The 22652-nt window shown below is 37.1% G+C and overlaps 1 protein-coding gene across 15 annotated transcripts in view; it reads left to right on the top strand.

Moving 5' to 3' along the window:
- Mef2a (myocyte enhancer factor 2A) overlaps positions 1 to 22652 on the top strand; it is a 151169-nt gene that overhangs the window by 123288 nt on the left and 5229 nt on the right. For 10 of the 15 annotated variants that reach the window (XM_004852690.4, XM_004852685.4, XM_087188293.1 and 7 more), the window contains 4 exons: positions 5129 to 5316; positions 14929 to 14952; positions 18300 to 18426; positions 22207 to 22333. In XM_004852690.4, the coding sequence (XP_004852747.1) occupies positions 5129 to 5316; positions 14929 to 14952; positions 18300 to 18426; positions 22207 to 22333 (466 nt within the window). The remainder of the gene's footprint in view (positions 1 to 5128; positions 5317 to 14928; positions 14953 to 18299; positions 18427 to 22206; positions 22334 to 22652) is intronic. The other 5 variants (XM_004852691.4, XM_087188294.1, XM_004852692.4 and 2 more) reach the window with 1 other exon arrangement.

Raw genomic sequence — 22652 nt, 5'->3', positions numbered from 1 at the left:
TGTTGCATGAGGGTTATGAACATGTCTCTCCCCGGGAGAGACTGAGAGGGAGCATAAGGAGTACATTATTTGGAAGGCAGGATTCCATGAGCATGTATGTTTTTTATTACAAATTTCTAATGACCAGGATCCATGTTTGCCCATCAGATAGGAATTATTAAGTGAGGATGTCACCAATTATTTCAAAATCGGAGGTCTTTCAGAAACTTCAAGCAGTTTTTTATACAAATGACATAATTTTAAAACTTGAAAGGTATTTTGCTTATGTATTGGATTATCAGCTAAATGTCAGATTTTATGGAAAATTGTCAAATATAATAAAATCAGTGTTTGAACTTTGCATTAGTTGGTGCTTTCAGAGTCCTTTGAAGTTTGGTTGTCAGTTGGACTTCTAAAATTGATTCATAATAAAACATTAATGACATCATTGTCTACAGTTTAGACCTAGAAGGAGTAGTAAGACACCGAATGTTGGCCGGCCACTTCAGTGCATTATTTCAGCTGCTGAGGTTTGTGTTCTGAAATATCAGCCAGGTTGACATAATTGAATGACCTGCCTTACAGCTGTCAGACCATAATCGAGATTAGGTCTTTTAAATTTCTAAAAGAATGCTGTGCAGTGTTCAAGAGGTTTTTTTTCACATTTGTGTTAGAGTTGTAAATTATGATGAAAACTTACATTTTAGCAGTAACTACATTAAACTAGGTTTATTCATTCAAGGTAGACACTTTAATTTCTAAAATAAGTTGAGGCAAGATAAGTTTTATTTTTTGAAAAAATCTACCTCAAAAATCTGTCTCAACAATATTTTTATCATAAAAATTGAACTGGTAGGGCCGGGGGTTTAGCTCAGTGGTTCCGGTGCCTGCCTCACAAGTACAAGGTCCTGAGTTCGATCCCCAGTACCAAAAAAAAAAAAAATTGAACTGGTGATATGAAGTCTTATGTTGGGTAATATATCACTATGTAGTACTGTACAAAAGAACAGGTTGTGCATATGAAGTTAGCTTTAGTCTGGTAGTTACCAAACACACCATACCATAATCACCTGGTGCAGACTCGTGACTTTTCACTAAGATACTGTACTTCCAAATTCCCTTTCACTCTTGCAATTTGATTCTCATGAGTTATTGTGGTACCACATAAAAAGCATTATAGACTCCACATGGTAGCATTCATGCGTGTTGATGATGTGTTCACATATTTGCGTCATCTTATAGTGCGATTGAGAGGAAATACTACTTTATCCTTTGAGTCCAAGACAAGTAAATCTTACAAGTATCAGAGATTCAGAAGATACATTTATACCATTATACATTGAGAAACTTTGTTAATCTGACATTCTCAGAGTGGTATGCAGTATGAAATTTATTAAACTGGTTTATCTGTCACCCAACTCAGGGATGAGGTCTACTCCACAAGGTATGGGCTAGTGAAGAGCTGGTGTTTTTGAGTAGCACTGCTTTCTGAAAGCATAACAGGTTGTAGGAAATTGTTCTGTTGGGATATGGAAAGGAGATACAGCCCAGATTTAATACAAACCCCTTCAAGATAATGGAAACGATGCAGGAAATAACCTCATAAGGTTAACTGAAATACCAGACCCTACAGCAAAATTAAATCACAGAAATGAGTTAAAACTAGTGGGTTAGTTGGTAAAAGTTTTGGAGAATTGGGTGATAGGTGGAGAAGGGAAAACCACACCAGCCATCTGGAACCTTGAATTCTGAGTGAAACCTGCTAGAGAGAAGCAGGTAGTTCTGAGTGCCATACCTCACCTTTGTTTTCTATCCCCTTTGGTACTCAGATACCACACTTGAAAATGTAATGGTTAGAATTCAACAAAGTTGATTATATCATCACTTTGGCACTATTAGTTTTTAGTTTTCTGTATAAATAACTCAAATAATATGTCTTTTCCAAATTCATTATAAGTAGTTGGGTATCTTAAAGGTTCCATTTGCTTTAGCAGGTTGTCATTATAAACTCTTAATCCATCTCTTCCTAGTTGTGTATTTTTTATTTTTCAGAAATTATCTGGTGTTTATCAAGTGACCCTATTCATTATTTAATGAACTTGAAGTGCTTTACAAATGGCAGAGAACTGTACAGATGTTAAACAGTTTTAAATGATCATACTATTCCCTTCAAGAAACTTCTGTAGAATTAAAATGATATGAATATCAGTACAAAAGCTCTTCAAGTGAAAATATACATCTGTTGGGCTGAGGATTTAGCTCAGTGGTGCTGTTGCCTGCCTTGCAAGCGCAAGGTCCTGAGTTCGATCCCTGGTACCAGAAAGAAAAGAAAATATTCATCTATCAACTTGTTGCAGTTCTTCAGAGCAAATGATTTCATTTCTCAGGGCAAAATTATTAGGAAGAATTTTAGACCAGTGTTAAACACACAGTAGACACCCACTTTTGGTTAGTCTTTTCATATATGTAAACATAAGGGTGGGCTGTGTGTGTAACATGTCAACTGTTAGCTTCTTATTTTTGGTGGATTCTCAGGTGTTCTCTTTTGCTTTTATACAGGAAGGAAAGGAGCAGAATAAATCGAGCTACCCACTTCTTCCTTTTATCACTGGAGCCATAGATACTCTAGGCTTCTCTGGCTGCCCCCCATCATTCATAGTTTGTTCATTCAGGCTGGATTGAGTGCATTATTTTCTTATATTTATCCATTAGCCTTACCTTCTGTTTTCTTCTCTCGTTCTTCTATCCTTTTCTACTGCTCAGTAGCTCGTCCCTCAAGGATTTCCCTAAGTAAACACAGATACTTGTGGACAGTGCTCACTTTCTAGTTCCTTGTTAGTTTTGTGTTGTTACCCTTAGTTGTGTTGCTTTTACCCTTATCTTAAGTATAATTTTATTCATGCCTATGTGGTATGTGCTTGTTCTTGCTAACTAGAGAAAAGGTGACTTGAAGACTATGTAGGGTTGTATTCTTTTGTTTTATCTCCCTTCCTATGTAAATGAAAATGTAGAACTTGGAAATAGTAAAGGTAGTGCTATACTATTAACCTGATTTTAGATGGTTACAACTACTGATGACATATGAATGCTGAGTTCCACCCAAATCCAAAAGGCCTCTTCAAGCCTTCAGGAGCTTTCAGTTCACTTTTCTGAATATTTTGTTCATGGTAAGCTTTATAATAAACACTAAGAATGGAGTTTTTCTAGTATATGTTTGTGATACATAATAATTGCATTCATCTTGGAGAACTGGTACATATACCTATCTCATCTTGATCATTATCCCCTTCCCCTCTCTGTCCTCCAGAAACACTTTGCGTCTCCACCAAGTCTACCTCCCAGTTTCCTGTCTCTTTTATTTTGCTGTTTAAATTATTTATATTTTTGGTCCATCATATTAAAGAAACCATATAATATTTAATCTTTTGGGCCTGATTTATTTCACTTAGTATTATAGTCTCAAGATCCATCCATTTTAGGAATGAAATTCTTAAGCCAACAAATTTATTTTATACCGTGCTCTTAACCTCTATGTATTATAATAATACTCAAAATAGAATAATAGTACATTATTCTTGGCACTAAGTCTATTACTAAAAGCAAACATATATGGTAAACCTAAAGTTCTTTTTTTTTTTTTTTTTTTGGTACCGGGGATCGAACTCGGGTCCTTGCGCTTGCGAGGCAGGCAGCGAAACCACTGAGCTAAATCCCTGGCCCTAAACCTAAACTTCTTTATGTTTTGTTTTTAAAATTCATAGTTTTTATGGGCAGTTAACACTTAGATTTAGCAATTAAGTTTTCACAAAATATTTTTATAAATATATTGATTGTATGGTCAGTGTTGTTTTCTAGCCTTCTCTGCTTTATTTGCAGTTTACTTAGAAATTGAAATCACAAATGATATATATTCTGTTTTATAAATGAATATTTATTATATGTTCCTGTGCTCAGTACTTTTACTTAACTATTATTTATGTGATTATTTCCCCTTTTGGACAGAAGGCTGGTGATTAGTAGCTAATTCTTTTAGGTATTATCAGCTGCAAGAAACAGGAAGCTACATTAGGCTTAAATAGTACACAGGATTTATCATTAACTTGTAAGTGATACAAAACTATAAACATGGCTGAGGGCTTTTACTTCCTTTCTTTGCTATTGTCTTTTTTGCATTAGCCTTTTTCTCATTCTGACTTTCTTCTGAGTCTCAAAATGACTTAAGAATAATACACTTCTTTAGTCAGAGTGGAATGTGTTGGGTCCCTCACAGCCAAAAAGCAGCTTATTTACTTAGGTTTTGGGTGGTCATTCCTGAATCACTGTGGCAAGGGAGAATGCTCTCTATTTCTTGCCTTGGATCTGAGTCAAAATGCCTGTCCTCCAACCTAGCCTGTAGCAAGGGGGTGGGGCTTGAAGGGGAGTCAACCCCATCACATGGCTGCTATTAGAATATTCATGAAAAGAAGAGGTCTCTTACCTTTATTTTGTATCTCATCTGGTCCCTGGAAATGCTGTGTAGATAGAACATATGCCACAATATATGCCCATTTCCTTATTCACCCAAGAGATAGATGGTTCTGTCAGGGGAAGCTTAAAAGTAGCAATAAAATGATTAAAGTTAGATTAACCACAATTATTTAGCAAGAGCCTTAATGGAAGCAGAAGAAAAAGAGCAGGGAGAAGTAAAGCCACAAGGAGAAGTATTTGATGAAAATGAAGCATTAGTGCTAAGTGCTAAATAAGCTACAGTTTAAGGAGTTGCCTGAAACCTGAGTCAGTACCCAGAACCTAGTAGCAGTGCCTTTGTCACATGACTGAATGAGTAGGCTGGTCTCAGGCTTAAAAAAAAAAAAGTCTTATTATCATAATCTCCAATATGAGATGATCCTTAGAAATGTGTGTTGTACTTTAAATGCCTTTCACCCCAGGTCCAAGCAATAATGCTGGAAACAAGTTGCATTAGTCTTAAGCTCTATATGTATTTCAGACAGGTTGACTTTCTTTGCTTATTTTAAAATACTGAAAGATACATGGTTACTGGTGAGTTTTATTAAATTCATTTGCAAGTGGGGACTGGGGAAAGCATGCTTTGTATATGTGACAAAATATTTTAATAATTCTTTTCTTTTCATGTTAATCTTTTCTCCAGGGAATGGGTTTGTAAACTCAAGAGCTTCTCCAAATTTGATTGGAAATACTGGTGCAAATAGTTTAGGCAAAGTCATGCCTACAAAGTCTCCCCCTCCACCAGGTGGTGGCAATCTTGGAATGAACAGTCGAAAGCCAGATCTTCGAGTTGTCATTCCCCCTTCAAGCAAGGGCATGATGCCTCCTCTGGTAAGTCAGACCTCCTTTAGCTTCATTCTTCAAAACACACATTTTACACGTCTCAGTGTATGTTTTCCTTTGGAATTTTGCATACCTCCCTAGAGTCCATACTTTTTCCTAATGCGTATTTCTATTCAAAACTACCATTTGAAGAGACAGGTCTGTTTTAAATACACAAAAATTAGATTATGGAAAAATAGGAAATAAATTTTGCTTAATGCTTATTTAAAATTAAAGCTAAATATGGAGGGGTTATTATCCTTAATTTTAACAGCCTAGAATCTTTGCTTAGAGATCTCATTTCCAAGTTTGTAAATTAAACATGATTTATTTCATCTCTGTGCTTTTCATATTTTCATCTGTTTCCTACTTTTCTGTGAGAGAACTAGTAAATTATTTGTTACAGAACCCTATATACCAAAGAGAGAACTATTGTTGAATAGGGAATATGTATACAAACTTGAATGGGTTATTCTCCAAATAATTTTCTTTGCTTATTCCTTCTCAAATGACATTTCTATGTAACTCTGTAAAAGATGCAGTACCCCCCTTGACAGTGTCTTCAGAGCCTTAGCTTCATTTGCTTTTGAGTCCTAAGTCTGTGTTCATGAAGAGTAGGAAAATATGTTTATCCTCCTTAACTTCTTGTAGAAAAAAATTAGAATATATATGCAGGTTTTAAAATCATTTTTAGTTTAGCAACTGTTTGGCTGCTACCAGCTGCTAAACTTTCTGTTTGTGTTTTTGCTAAGTGAAAGTGATGCTGTCAGGCTTAAGTAATAATTCCATATTAGTGTAATGCTGGGCCGGGGATTTAGCTCAGTGGCACCACGCCTGACTTGCAAGCGCAAGGTCCCGAATTCGAGCACCAGTACCAAATAAAGAAAATGCATAACGTATTAGTGTAATGCTTTATAGATTCTGAAATATCCTATATGCTTTCTCTCATTTGATTCTCAATTAGACTGTGATCATGGCTAGGTAGTGATGAGAGAACTGAGATAAAGGTTACTGTGCTTGTCCACGGTGGTGTGAAATCAGGACTGTAAGTCTTAATCTTTCTAAGTTTTAAGCTCTGGGTCAAAAAACAAACAATACTTTTTCATTTGGCGATACATAAAGCTAAAAACTGAATCACTCCCAAATTTACAGTGAAAAAAGTTGAACATACAGCAAACGCAGTTTTTCTTGAATTATCCTAGTGCTGAGATTTCAGGGCAACCAGCTGGCCCGGAGGACAGGGCAAGGCAGGTAGTATGGGGAGAAATGACATAGGAGCACTGGGCAGCGCACAGGTGATGAGAGCTGAGCTGGAGTGATTAGTGAGTTGCTGGAGGCCAAGTGTGTACTCGTAGGAACCTTTGAAACTGCTGGGGCCACAGTGTGGATTGAGTCCATTTTCTCCTATAGACTTGCTTTTTTTTAACCCTTGAGCCCCACTGGGTGTTTCCGATGAAGGAGGAGGGCTGTCCTGAAAAAGCCTCTCTTAGATAACACAACTGGGAGAGGGGTGAGTGGTCACTACCGTCAGGGCACACACATGTGAGCGTACATTCAGACTGCTAAAGCTAAAAGCTAAAGGCTTATCTTAAAGACAACCAGAGAAAAGAGACATACTACATATAGAACCAAGAAACACTAAAACTATACTTCTCTTCAGAATCTGTGCAAGGTAGGAAACAATGGAGTGTATATATTTAATGTGCTAAAATTTAAGAAGACCTCTCAACCCAGGATTCTATATCCAGCAAAAAATGTTTCAAAAACAAAGGCAAAAGAGAGACTTCTGAAACAAAAATTATGGGAATTTATTGCCTGTAGAGCTCTGCAAGAAATGTTAAAGAAACACCTTCTGCAGAAGGAATGATAGCATCAAAAACTTGAGTCTACTCAAAGAAATATGGAAGTGATATAAATGGAGATAAATTATTTTTCTCTACTTTTTGTTAGCTTTTTAGGATAGTTTTTAATTTATAGAAATATTAATATCTTAGTATGGAACATTTGTTAAAATTAATGGACTAATATTTGATGGTATGTTAACTAAAGTCTCTATTTTGATTTCTTTAGTTTTTAACTTCATGTCTTTTTCTGTTCCAGGCTCTAATCCAGGATATGCCACATTACGTTTAGTAACCATGTCTCCATAGACTGTTGGCTATAACAGTTTCTAAGATTTTCCTTGCTTTACTGACCTTGACAGTTTAGAGCAGTCCTGGTCACTGTGTAGAATGTCCCTCAGTTGAGATTTGTGTGATGTCTTCTTTTCAGCTTGGGGTTATTACTTTGAGGGAAGAAGGCTATGTAATTAAAGTGTCACTTACATCATATCATATCAAGGGTGTGCGCTATCGGCATAACTATTAGTGTTCATGCTAACTTGGTCACCAGACTGATGAAGTCTTTCGCAGGTTTCTCTGCTATAGACTTACTCTTGCCTTCTTTCCATACTGTAGTCATTAGAAGTCCTTACCTGTAGCCCTCACTTAAGGAGTAGGGGGTTATCCTTCACCTCCTCAAGGGAAGAATGCCTACATAAATTATTTAGAGTTTTTCTGGTGCAAGAGATTTACCTATTCTTTCTCATTTGCTTCATCATTTATTTATACATGTAAATATGGACAGGCACTTATTTTATACTTCGGTATATAATATAGTGATATATTATCATACCACTTTTTTGTTCAAATTGTTCTAGCTTTAGCTTTTGGGAGCTATTCACATGGTATCTGTATCTCTTTGACAACCCCTTGTCCTTGTGCTTTGTGGTTTTTGTTTTGAGGGAAGGGCAGGGTACTTTTTTACTTTCTGAAAGTGCAGTATGCTCCAGGCTCAACTTGTGTTTTTTCTGCCCCAGTCCTACAATGAGGTATTCCTCCAAGGAACCTTGGTAACTTTCACAGGAGAGAGGTATGAGAAGCCATAATCTAGGTGTTCTCCTTTTTAATTACTCCATAAGACTGCTGACTTTATAAGGTAAAAATAGTGGTAATGCATTTTGTGTCTATAGCACATGTAAAAATAAAATATGAGGCCGTACATGGTGACATACATCTGTAATCCCCGCACTGCGAGAAGCTGAGGCAGGAAGGTGACAGGTTCAGCCCAGTCCGAGCAACTTAATGAGAGTCTCTGTCAAAGAAGTGAAAAGGTCCGGGCTGTAGCTCAGTGGTACTGTGCCCCTTGGTTCAATCCCCAGTATTAGAAGGAAAAAGAAAAAGACAAAAAAGGTGGAAAAGAAAAACTGAAAATACGTTGTTATAGGTTAGAATACATCATTTACAAGATAGATTGTCAGATTTGTTTAAAAGCAACCAAAAAAGAAGACAAGAAAGACTAAACATTGTTACTACTACCTATAAGAAGCCACTTTTAATATAAAGACATAAACAGAAAAATAACACCATGCAGACCACAATTAAAGGTAAAATTGATGTCATAATTTTGGACAATGTAGACTTATGAAAATAAATATAATCGAGGAAAGAGGGCCATTACGTGGCCCATTTTCCAAAAAATAACTGCTCTTTAATATGTATGCATCTAATAGTAGACCTCCGCAGTACATAAAGAGAAAACCGATAGAAAGGTAAAATAGAAAAATCAGTAACAGACACCAGGAAATTCTGTATACAGTATATTTAGAAATTAAACAATACATTTTAGCCTTGGGAGGTTAAAGTACACAGAGGAAATCTCAAGAAAACATTTTTTAAAATACAGCGTAGTAAAAATGAAATTACAACATATGTAAATTTTGAGGACCAGCTAGAGTAATGCTGAAGAGAATTTATGGCATTAAATGCTTATATTAGAAAAGATGGAAGATAATATAAGCTTTTATCCTGAGGAACTTGAAAGGCAAGAACAAATTTAAGTGAAAGCAATTAGAGGGAAGAAAAATTAATAAAATTAGAAACAGAAAAACAAAGGAGACAGGAATCAAACCAAAAGTTGATGTTGAAAAGATCCAGTGAGATGTCTCTGTGCTGAATGAAGAAAAGAGAAGATCTAGGTTATAAATATCAAGAATGAAAGAGAGCATGTCCAAAAGATAGTAAACGATAGTATGAGAATACAGTACTATATGACTCTATTCTGCTATATTTGATAGCATAGGTAAAAAGGTCAAATTCCTTGAAAGATGCAAACTACCAAAGAGTTGCTAAACTTATTGAAGTTTTTTTTTGAAGTTCTGATAGTTAATTTTAATGTCAAATATCTATGAAAGAAATTGAATTCCTAGTTTAAAAGGCTTCCAAAATAGAAAATTCCAGATCCTGATGGTTTCATTGGCAAATTCTGTCAAAATTTGAGGAAAAATTAATACCAGTTCTGCATTCTCTTTCAGAAACCTAGGAAAGAACACATCCAAACTCATTTCATCAGGCTAGCATTGCCCTAATACAAAATCAGTGTAAGACATTACAGGAAGAGACAACTACAAACCAATATCCTTCATGAACTCTACACATAGGAAGCCTCAGCAAAATATTAGTAAATAAATTCAGCAATATATAAACGGTATATATTAAGACCAAGTAGGTTTCATCCCGGGAATGCAAGGATAATTCTACATTTGAAAATTCACCAGTATAATTCCTCCATGTTAACAGAGTATAACATTTATTCATGATGTTAAGAAAAACATGCTAGGAATAGAAAGGAGCAACCGATAAGGAGCATCTACAAAAATTTTAATTGATGATACACCAATAAGGGGGAAACATTCAGTTTTTTAAATTAGCACACACATTTGGCATTGTACTGGAAGCCCTAGTCAGTACAGTTAAGAAAAATAAATATACAAAAGTCCGTTGTATTCTTATGCCTGCAATAGATAATTCAAATTAGAAATTTAACATAATACCGTCTCCCAGAAAGGAAATAGTTAAGTACAAATATAACAAAATATATGTTCAGTGTATATGCTGAAAACTACAAAACACTAATGAAAGATCAGTTTACCTAAATGAAAGAAATGCATTATGTTAGTGGATTTGAAAACATTGTCAAGATGTCACTTCTCAAATTGATCGAAATCAAACAATACAATCACAGTTGCACCAAGCTTTTTTGTAGAAATCAACTTAATTCTAAATTATATATACAGAAAGGCAAAGAAACAATAATAACCAAAACAATTTTGAAAAAGAACCAAACAGACTGAGTTGAAGACCTCCTGTAAAGCTATAATAACTGAGGATGTCAGGTGTCAGCAAACGAATGGCCCCATGGATCAATGGACAAAATGGCCCAGAAAATAATCCCATATAAATATTATCATATTCAGCTGTTTTTTAGCAAAGGTAGTGAGACAGTTCAGTGGAGAAAAAGTAGCTTTTATAGCTAGCTAATAGTGTTGGAATAATTCAACATTGATATCCAAAACAATGAAACCTTAATACATACTTTTTACTTTATATAAAAATTAATTCAAAATGGATCATAGATCCAGATTAACACATGAAGCTGTGAAACTTACAAGATAAAACATAACTCTACTAAAGCATGATCTATTAAAAAACATTGATATATTAGAATTCATGAGAATTTGTTTTGCTGTATGAAATGTACTCTTCAAAGAATCAAAGGACAACCTACAAATTAAGAGAAAATATTTGCAAATCACATATACAAATAAAAGACCTATATTTGTAATACATAAAGAGTTCTCTCAAGACAATAAAAATATAACCTAATTTTTTTTAATGGGGACAAGATTTTTTTTTTTTTTTTGGCAGTGCTAAGGATTGAACCAGGGTGTTATGCATGCTAGGCAAGTGGTCTATCACTGAACTATACCTCTAGCAACAAGATCTTAACAGATACTTTAAGAAGAAGGCAATGTACATAACAACCATATGAAAATGTGCTCAGTATCATTAGAGAAATGCACATTAAAACCACAATCAGATGTGACTACATACCTATTAGAATGGCTAAAACTTTAAAAATAAAATGAAAGTGCTGTTGAAAATGCAGAGCAACAAGAACCCATGTATTCCTTCTTGGAATGCAAAATGATACAGTCCCTTTGGAAGAGCTGGGCAACTTCTATGAACTAGATATATACTTGCCATATGACCCAGCAAGACCCCTTGTATTTACCTAAGTGATATAAAAACTGTACTTATGTAATTTCCTGTGTTTTTTGTAACTGAAAAACTGAGAATAGCCCAGATGTCCTGCAGCAGTTGAAGGGATATATACTGTTTGGTTCATGCACAAAAAGGAATATTACTCAGCAGTAAAAAGGAAGGCTCAGTAATACACATTAGTTGGTATAAATCATATATTTTCTAGCTCGGTCTGCTGAGAGGTATATGAAGTAATGATACCCAGTAATCTGAGAATGGTCAGATTTTAGTTCCTAAACACCACCCTCTAATTCAAAGAACTCGGGCCCCATGGAGAAGAGAGTAGTTTTAGAACTGGCTTGAAGAAATACAAGATGAGCCAGAGGCAGCAAAGAATAAGAAAGTGCCTATCAAAGGTCACAGGAACTAGCCTTCCAAAAGAGTTCCCAGTGACCAAGTGGAACAATTTGAGTAACAAAATAAATAATAGTTTTGGCTTATAACCCAAGGAATAGTAAGAGTCTATTATTGATATGATTGATAGAATAAATAACAAGTAAAAGCTCTTCTTTACGGAGAAATTCTAATGAGTAGATGTGAAAGAATAAGAGGAATGGTAACCACATAGAACACCACAGTACAAGGGCACTGGTTGCAGGCAAAGCCAGTCAATAAATGCTACAATTAGCAAAAAGTTTAAAGTGAAACACGATACTTACACAGCCTCAAAATGTCTCTCCCCAAATATTTGTTTCTTACAAAGGGAAAAATAGTATTTATACACTACCTTAACTTAGTCACCAGTATTAAGTAAGACAAAAAAGATGACATGCCTTCTGTCATGGTGTGCTAAGATTATATAGCTCTGTAATAGTCTTCCAAAAGTCCATGCCTTCTCTCAAGGAATAAACATAAGACACACCCAGATTGAGAGACATTCTACAAGATACCTGAGTAGTGTTCTCCAAAAGTGCCAAACTCAGCCGGGATGGGGTGTGATAACACACATGTATAATCCTAACACTTTGGGAGGCTGAGACAGGAAGATTATGAGTTTGAGCCCAGGAACAGCAACTTATCAAGGCCCCATCTCAGAATCGAAAAATAAAAAAGGAATAGGGATGTAGCTCATTGTGAACACCCTGTGTTGGGGGTTGGGGGGTGCGGAGGTCAGGAACCAAAGTAAGGAAATACTGAAGAACTATTATAGGTCAGAGATCAAGGATCCATGACAAGTAAATGCGTATGAGATCCAGGATCTGCTTCTGGGTTAGAAAAAGGATATTGGTAGAAAGACTAGTGAAACCCAAGTAAAATCCAAAGTGTTAATGAGGGCTGCTGTTCTGTTAGTTTCAACTATTGTATCTTGTTCCTTTGGGATATTAACCTTGGGCGAAGCTGGGCAAGAGTGTGAGGGGAGCTGTCTATACAGCTGGTCTCTAAGTCGAAAATTATTTCAGAATAAACTGTTTAAAATGCACACATACAGAACAAAGAAATATGTTCCAAAAAAGCCATTTTGACTTACTTTTCAGGAGCCAGATGTGTAATACCTGCTACTACCTTTTAGAAATTTTGTTTTTAATTACAAAAAGTTTCATTTAGTAAAGGCACAAAAATAGGTTTGTAAGAACTATTACTAAATTGCAGTGCTTAACAAGAAAATGGATTTAGACATTAGGAAACTGGGTGATAAAATTATAACCAGGGTTTTTTTTTAAGAAATGAAGCCTTTTTCTTTTTTTTCCATTTAGTTTATTGGTAATTTTAGGTATACAATGCAGTTATATTCTCCATTGTGATCTTGTACCTTTACATGATGTATCTTGGTTCTTATTTTTTCCCCATTCCTCTGCCCTCCCTTCACCCCCTCCACCCTTCCCTACTTACAAAGACTTTGTTTCCATGTTTTTCCTTTTCTCAAATTTTTTCTTTTCCCTTCTTTCCTGTCCCCTTCCCCTCCCACTTCCCCTATTCCTTTAGACATTTTCTTCCTATTTCACAATATCAGTTATACATTTTAATCCTTATTTACACTTTTAGGTTTTCACACCAGAGAAACTATTTGGTATTTACACAAGTGTATCCTATTTGTTTCACTTAGACTATGGCCTCAATGTGCATCCATTTAGCTATAAATGTCTCTAGTTTCTCATTCTTTATGGCTGAGTAGTACTCCGTTTTATTTAAAAACCACATCTTCTTTATCCAGTCTCCAGTTGATGGACACTTGGGCTGCTTCCAAGCTTTAGCTATTATGAACTATGCTGCTATATGGGTGCACATATATCACTGTAGTATGATTCTTTTAATTCTTTGGGGAAGATACCGAGCAGGGGAATAGCTGGGTCAAATGGGACCTCTAGCCCTAGTTCTTTGAGTATCTCCATACTGATTTCCACAGTGGTTGCACCAGTCTGCACTCCCACCAACAATGGAGAAGGGTAAGGGTTCCTTTCTCCCCACTAGAAATGAAACCTTTTTGCAGAAAACTTGCCATATAAGCTACACTGTAACCCCTATAGGTTAAAGTGAAAACTGTTTCACACAAACATAGCCCTGGTGTTTGACAGTACAGTACTTTGTTGTGCACCTTGTAATTGGAGCGATGCAGTGATGATGTATATGAAACACAGTAGCTAAGGCTCCTGTCAGCCACAGTGAGGTAGCAAGTGTAGGGCAAATGATTGTTTTGTAGTCAGCCTCCCTCCTTTCTCCCCATTCATTTGCAGAAAAACCTGCCTCAGGATTGGGGCTTCCTGTATCAGTGGAGACACTTCACAGACTGAGAAAGAAACGACTTACTCAATGAAAGTGAAGGAAAAAAGAACACCTAAGGAGTAGATTGTGTCTAGCATATTTTATAAATGTTTGAAAGAAAATGAGCAAATACGTTTCTTTTCTCTCCTGTTCATTTATCGGTTCATTTCTCTTCACTCATTTTTTTCATATTCATGGTTTCTCTCCATTAAAATTATTCTATGAATGTGTGAACTGTTATCTGCAAATAATAAACCTGTAAAAAACTGTTTTATGTACTGACAAATGTTTGAGTTCCTGTTTCATAACACTGCTCTGGCTATGTGGGAAATAAAGCATACCACAGTTCTGGGCCTACCAGGGCGCACAGAGTCTAGCCAGGAGATACATGGACGTGTGTGACCTGGTGGGCAGGGATGGGAGGATTAAGATGTAAGTACAGAGTATGCTTGTGGTTCCAAATATAGACTGCTGTCATGATTAGGAAACTATCTAAATGTTGCAGAAGTGTGACTGTGTAGGAGAAGCCAGGGTAAGAGCAGATGAGGGGGCGGGTGCTCTTTAATAAATCCTGGCCCTAAAGAATTGAAAACAATTCTCTGGTCTTGAAAAATCAGCTACAAGTTTAAAGACAACAAGTACTATTTGTTGTGTGCGTTATCATCTCTAGAGTTCCCAAGGAATTGTAGGGTCCTAAAACCATGTTTTTCTAAAGAAATATTTTGTTGCAAGTACCAACAGTCTTAGTAACTCTCTTATCCCTCTTATGTGCTGAGTACAGTCGGAGGAAGAGGAATTGGAGTTGGTGAGTGCGGGTTTTTTGCTTCAAGGGAGTTGAAAAAGATGTAGAAAGAACTAATTCTCTTAAATGTTTTTATCTAACCAATGCTCTTTTGTTACAAAGATAATTTTCTTGTGTAAAAACACCCTCCAAATGCCTTTTTTTAAAATCATGCTTTCATGGTTAAATCTACTGGTACTACAGATTCCAGTTTTTCTATTTAGAATGTATGTGTTGGAGGGAACATTAGAATAGAGCCTTTAAAAACAGTTGCTGTCCATGAGGACAGGGTACTTGTTTAAAGATATTTTAAAGGAAAGATCCAAAATACCTTATATAGCTTTCCAAATTTTTAAAACATTTTTAGAAAATGACTTCACCCTCAAAGTTCCTCAGATTGTAACACAGACTTGTGTTATTTCTCTTTCTTTCAAAAAGATTACATCATTTTTGGTGAGGTCACTTTTTTCAGAGTTGGAATTATTTCATCCTGCATGAGACAATCTGAACCACAAGGGGGTTCCCTGTTTACTAAGAGGAATATCTGTAATTGAACATACTCAAATTTACTTTTCTATCAAGATATTCTGTTCTATAAGCAGCTATTAATTTTTTTCTCCAAAACAAATGTTTTCCATTGCTTTTCCTCTAGAAAATAAACCTGACTGAAAATAACTTGCAGCTAGTCTATTTCATCTTTGGGAACTATAACCTAGACTTCACAGAAGTAATCATGTGCATTCGGAGTCAGCTGTTAATTAGATGACTCTAAGGGGAATAAAAAGTTGAAAACACACCGGTTTTAGCATGGGTAGGGTTAAGAGTGCATGCGAGCATGGGGTAAAGGTTTCAGTTGGTTTTACTTATATTTTATTATTACATGTTGATGCATGCTATTGTGTTTTGAGAAATGTCTTTTCAAATATGACTCTGTGCTCTATTCTTAAAATATGAGGTGGTTCTTAGCTTTGTGATCATTCTCAATTTTGGATGTGATTTTATATTGGTTAACTGAAATACTTTTGTCACCTGTAAATGTAGTATTAATTGTATTATGAACATATTTTGGGGGAATATGTACTTAATTACATCATAATTATTAGCAAATGAAGTTAATAATTCAAACCAAAATAATTCGTCTTACATTAGATCTGTTTACCCTTAAGTCCCAAATGCTTCCATGAATTATCTAGAGCTGAGTTGCCCTCTAGTGGTTCTGAAAGTCACTTACTCATGGAGCCTTGTGCTCCTGAGATTGGCCGGTATACTAAAATGCCAGGAGACTGCCGGAGTGGGGAGAGCCCAGACCAACCCATCTCATACTGTATTCCTTCACCTAGTGTGGCCTAGAGCCCAGATATGAAAAAGCAAAGTCCAAAATCCAAATTGGATAGATCCCTATCTCAAACAGACATTAAGATTATTAACTTGATGCTGAGACTAAAATGTACTATATTTGCAATTGTCATACATTGACTTTCCACTTTTCTTAAAGTACACCTGTAATTACAGAGCCTCAGAGATAAATTTCTGAAGACTTTAAAGTTTAGAAATCATTAAAATAAATGTCTGTGACTTACAAAAGAAAGACATGGGGTTGGGATGTAGCTCAGTGGCATAGCACCTGCCTGGCAATCACGAGGTCCTGAGTTTGATCCCCGGTACCAAAAACAACAAGAAAAAGACAGACATGACTGAGAACTGTAAACAGCCATTCATATTTTTTTAAGATTTAAGCTAATTCACATTCTAAAAGTTAATTTAAAATGCAGAGCTTTATGTGTTGGAATCAAACAGAATCAGAAACAATCCGTCAAAACTGAAAGGTTAGTTTAAATTGGTTTGAGCTCTGAAGAAAACATCGTGGATGGCTGCATTCCAGAGTGGGGAAGGACAGGTGCGCAAGTCCCCTCGGGCTTGTACCAAGGTGTTTTCTGAAGCGAGCCAGGCTGCAGATCCCTTTAGAAGCCTTGCCTTTCTAGAACAGAGAAACTTTACCTCATGAAGGCTCTAATGGAACACCTGTGGATCAAGGGATACTTGTCTCTTTTTTTTTAATCCCCAATTACATAGAAATTTGATTATACAGGGATTCTTGGGGCAGTAATTTAAGAATATTATCTCACATTTCTGTAGTACTTCAGTTACCCAAACATTTCTAGCATATCACTTTATTTTATTTTCACAATAGCACTGCAAGGCAAGTGGGACAAAGATTTGTGTCATCCCATCATGAAAAATTTAGAAGTTCAGAGAAGTTAAATGATTCTCCCTGAGCTTAGGAAGTAGTGACTCTGGGACTGAAACTCAGGCAATATATCCACATGCCATATAGTCTTTCTGACATCTTCTAACTTCCAGTAGAAAATATGAACTGAAAAGAAAACAGATGTGTATTCTCATCAGATTCTAAGTGTCTAGATCTAGTCAAAGGTCTTCATCTCATGTCTTTCTGGAAACAGTGACAGTGGACACTGCCCACATTCTGGTGCTTTGCTAAGGGCACTGAATGATTCTGTGCTTTGGCTTAGACTTCTAAATGTGCTTTGGCCTTCTTGCATACTAATAACATGGAGTTTATTCTGTTCCTCTGATCCTTAATTTTGGAAAAATGTTACTTTGAGTGGGCGGAGAAATTATTCTACCATACTCCTACACATAGAGGACCATGACTGTTTTAAACTAGCTTGATTATTTAATAGTTGACTTTTTTACTCATTCCCAGGATGAATAGGATACTAGGTAGATGAAGTCAGTCAGCAAGCGTTTAATATTGCTCCATTCACAGCCCTTTCCGTACTTCGAAAGCTCTCTACCCAAGCCTGTTGGTTCAGAAGATGAGGAGAATGAAGGGTTACTTATCTGAACCAGCCATTAAAAATAGGTCATCTGTAGGGTTGAGGGAAGCAAAGCAGAATGTAAGCTGCGCTTCAAGCCATGTTAATACATAAATGCTGTAAAGAAAGGTATTTTTTATTCCTGTACTCCTAAACTTACAACATGTATATATATATAAATGACCTTTGCTGTCACCATAACCTGGCAGTCTTTGTAATGACATTAAGTCCTCATTATGCTAACACATAAAAGTGTTATCACCCATAAGGTAAGTTTCTATTTTAAGGCCGTGCTTCTGGCATTAATAAACTGTATTAAAGAAAGGGAAAATGAATAATTAATGTAAATATAGGTGCCTTTAAATTAGCCTCATTAGTATTTTTAAGATTTTCATAGCATGACTGCTTCAGAAAATGATATTCACATAAAACTGTGAAAAGCGTCACATTTAAATTAAAAGTTATTTTTAAAATATTAAGTCTGAACATAAATACTACATGGTAACACTTTTTCTCTTTTCTGATGTCTCACAGAATACCCAAAGGATAAGCAGTTCTCAAGCCACTCAGCCCCTTGCAACCCCTGTAGTGTCTGTGACAACCCCAAGCCTGCCTCCGCAGGGACTCGTGTACTCAGCAATGCCGACAGCCTACAACACTGGTGAGCCCCCTCTCCTGCCTTTCCTTGGGCTGAATTTCTCTCTGCTTTGTGATCAACATGTACTTTTGTGATTTTGTTTGAAGTAAATTGTCTTCAGTTTTTTACATTCAAATTTCAGTATGTTGGAAAACACATGCTAGCCTTGAAACAATTTCAGAAAATACATTGATAATGAAATAATTTGAATGTTATGTCTCCATTGTGAACTTTTTTTTTTTTTTGGTACCGGGGATCGAACTCCGGTCCTTGTGCTTGCGCGGCAGGCGGTGAAACCACTGAGCTAAATCCCTGGCTCCAGTGTGAACTTTTACTTGTCTCTTACAGAGAAGCAAGTAGGTACAGTATTACCAAAATGTGGTATGCATCCAGCCAAGGACACTAGCCTGTTGCTCAGTTGGTTTTATTTTTTTGTAGTTTCTCATTACACAGTGTCTCACTCTTCCAGGCTTTTGAAATAAGATGTTTGTCTTTCTGCTGTCAACCTGCTTTGGGCCACTCCAAGCTCCTTTGGGGATGTGGCAGGTGCTGAGCTGTGGGCAGCAAGCCGCGTTTTCCTTCCTGTAACTGCTAACTTGGTCTGCATCGTTTGTGCACTCGGGGCAAGACAAAGACCTTTCACATTTCTCCGCAGTCACTCTCCATTAAGCAGAGCTTTTCACTTACTTATGTTTATGTAACCATTTCATCTTAAAACACCCTAGTTTGAGAGTCTGTTAGGAAAGATTAAGAATACTATAGTGATGAGAAAGGTGCTTCCCCAGCTCCAAAAAAAAAAAAAAGGCAATAAAGAAAGGTGCTGTTTGCCAAGCAGGCTGTATGGAGACCCTTGGTGTGCAGCAGGTTTCATTTCAATTTGCCATTCTGAGGAGGGCAGAATGTGCATGTGGCTCCACTTTCTTCCCAGCTGAGCCAAACACCTGTTGCTTCAAAGAAAGAAAGTTCAAAGAAGGCTGTACTTAAATTACACCTTGCCAAATATCCAGAGACTACAGTGCAGGCAAGTGATCTTTTATGATTCTCATACATAAACTGTGGTAGAAATCATCTAATTTTTAGACTTCAGGCTAAATGCTTTGGCACTCTGCTTTCAAACTGCTGTCTGCAGCCAATTGGAGAGAACAGAGCAATTGATACATTTAATTACCACTTCCCTTCTAAGTACTATTTCTTTAAAAATGGGAACAACTTTAAAAAGGTTTTGTTGAAAAAGAATGCTTCACAGGGAATGTCCTTTACCTTTTCCAGTAATCAGTATGTCAAAAAGCCCAAATCTATCAATTGGACACTAACCTAGTCTGGATACTAACCAGGGATTGAGCATTTATAAATACTCTGCTTCAGTACATTAACCACTTGCTATATGAGAGATACCATGCCAATCATGCTGCATCTTTTCTCTCAAGCTTATTCTAGGAAAGGAAATAGGACTGACTTAAGTTGCTCATCATAGAAAGTCCTAGGTTGTGGTTTTCGCTTTATACTCTTTTTTTTTTTTTTTTTTTTTTTAAAGGCCACTAGAGACTGAACCCAGGCCACACACATGCTGTCCTCTGGGCTATATCCTCAGCCCCAGTTTGTGCTCTTGAGGTTGAGAAGGTAGAGAAGATGGAGTCGACCTGGGTATCAAAGTTAGACTGCAGCTCACTAAACATTTCCATTGTAGGTTTTTCAATGTACTTAGAAATTGCACTATACATATTTTTAGAAATGCTATTAGATTAGAAAAACATTATGTACTTTATATTAACATAGTATTTTAAAATATTAAAAATATATATTACACAGTGTAGAAGGAATTGCCAAAACATTTAAAACAATGGAGTCAGGTCCCCTTGAAACCATCTATCATTCAGCTTCAGTCTCCTCCCCTTTGACAGACTGTATCTTTGCTCCTTCTCAGAACACCTGTTTTAGCCTTACCATATTATCTTTTCTTTTTTTCTAAGAAAAAAAGGATTGAACCAGGGATTGAACTCTGGACCTTGTGCTTTTGAGGCAGGAGTGGTGCCACTGAGCTAAATCCCCAGCCCTAACTGTATTATCTTTAACTTATGTGTCATTTGACTTTTTTAAACATTTGCCCATGTTCTGTCTTCTTTAGTGTATAGTCTACCTTTCTGTACGTACTTAGTGCCCAACACATCAGACAGCAGGTACAGGGAAAATAAATAGACAACTTTTGAAATGAAAGTGAAACAGTTCTGTGTGAATGAATTCTGTGAATACGTCCTCAGGGCCCATCAGTAATATCACTCCCAGCTTCAAGACTTATTCCTGCAGGTGATCGACAGGTACACTGGAAATACAAGCATTTTCCATCAACAGTAGAATATAGGGTCTATCGGGGGAGAAAGGCACAAGACAGGCAACTCTAGGAAAGATCTGTTGCTGTTGTCTCCAGGGCTGCCTTGCAGCTAGGCATGAAGGAGAATGCAGGACTCAGCCAAGCCAAACAGGGAGCTTGGAGAACTAAACAGGGTTCTGTTGACTATGTTGTAAATTTTGGACATTATCTTGAGAACATTGGGAAGTCTTAAAATGCTTTTAAGTAAAGGAGTGTCACAATCATGTTTCTTGTGTTAAAAAGATCATTTTGACTGCAGTGTCCATAGAAGTAAATGTAAGTGCCAAGAAACCACGAGAGAACAATGTGGCCTAAGTAATGGCTGCTCGTGGCATGGACTGGAGTGGTAGCAGCAGAGACAGTGAAGGCTGTGCTGGCAAAGACAGGAGGCAGAACTGGCTGGACTTGGTGGTTGATGGTGGAGCAAGAGAGAAGAGCAGCATCAAGGAAACACACGTTTCTGGCACAAGCTGCTGGGTGTGTGTTGCTGCCATTTATCAAGTTATAGATTATTTAAGGAGGAACAGGTTTAGAGGAAAACCTGAGTCCAGTTTGGGGCATGTCAAATTTGAGGTGTTTGGAAAGACATCGATGTGGACTTGTCAAATGGGTTGTTAAAAGAGCCAAGAGAGAAGCCGGGTGTGGTGGGACACACCTGGAATCACAGCACTCAGGAAGCTGAGGCACGAGGATCACCACGAGTTCAGTAGAGAGACCCTGTCTCTGAGAGAGAGAGAGAGAGAGAGAGGGAGAAGGGCGAAGAGAGAAGAATTGTGGACTGGAGGGACAGCAGGGCAGGTGCCTCCATGGGGATGGCTGAGGGTCTTAGAGCAAATAGAATACAAAAGTACAGACCTGATAGAAACCTGAGCACCCGCTGCACTGCCTCAACTCAGTTTGTTTTTTAAAAATGTTGATTCACTAGGAAGACCAACTTCTTTAAACACCTCTCTTGAGACATGAGAAAGTTAAAAGTAGAAGAGTTTTGTCACCTCTCTTTAGAACTAAATGGAAAAGAAAGTGCTAATGATGAACTAAAATATCTCTATGTGTGAGTGATAACTAATGTCCTATGTATTGGTTACAGTAATTATGACTAAAGCCTTCATGTAACATGAATTGTATTATTCTCTTTTGTCCTGGAAAGTTTATTCATGGACTTGAGAGGATTTTGGATGCAGAGAGCTGTCACAGTCTTAAAACAAATGCAGTTGTGTAATGATATACTTAATGTCTACATCACTAAGTTTGTCACCCCTGTGAGCAGGGATTCTGCATCTTTGCATTTCCATGCACTTCCTCAAGACTTGCTGATCCAGATTCAGTCTGGGTGAGCACCAGTGTTTCTTTTTGTTTGAGAAGGTAGTGGTGGCATTTTTAAAAAGTAACAATTGTATAGGCAATATCCCAGCATAGCAATCTTTCTGCCTTTACAGATTACTCACTGACCAGCGCTGACCTGTCGGCCCTGCAAGGCTTCAACTCCCCAGGAATGCTGTCTCTGGGGCAGGTGTCAGCCTGGCAACAGCACCCTCTAGGACAAGCAGCCCTCAGCTCTCTTGTGTGAGTAACTGGAATTTTCCCTGAACCTTTATTCCTAGCCTATTCATTCTCTTTTTCTATCAGTTGTAAACTCTCTCATGTGAATAGTGCTGCAGTGATTCTTTTTTAGGTGAACGCAGTGCTGGGAGAAAATATTTCTTACCATGGTTTTAGATAAGAGCTTGGATGCTTAGCAAACCAGGCATTCCTTGAAAGGGGTTCAGGGAACAAGGCTTTCCTTTTCAGGCACACTGAAGTGGAGAGACTCCGCTGGTATCCAGGGGGTTCCAAGGTACAGATGCCACCCACGCAAACCACCTTCTACCTACTGACTGCTCAG

The sequence above is a fragment of the Heterocephalus glaber genome, unplaced genomic scaffold (genome assembly GCF_053883595.1).
Source record: "Heterocephalus glaber isolate CG9 unplaced genomic scaffold, H.glaber_assembly_v1.0 deba00001531, whole genome shotgun sequence".
In the NCBI taxonomy this organism is placed as follows: domain Eukaryota; kingdom Metazoa; phylum Chordata; class Mammalia; order Rodentia; family Bathyergidae; genus Heterocephalus; species Heterocephalus glaber.
This window is presented reverse-complemented; position numbering and strand designations above follow the sequence as displayed.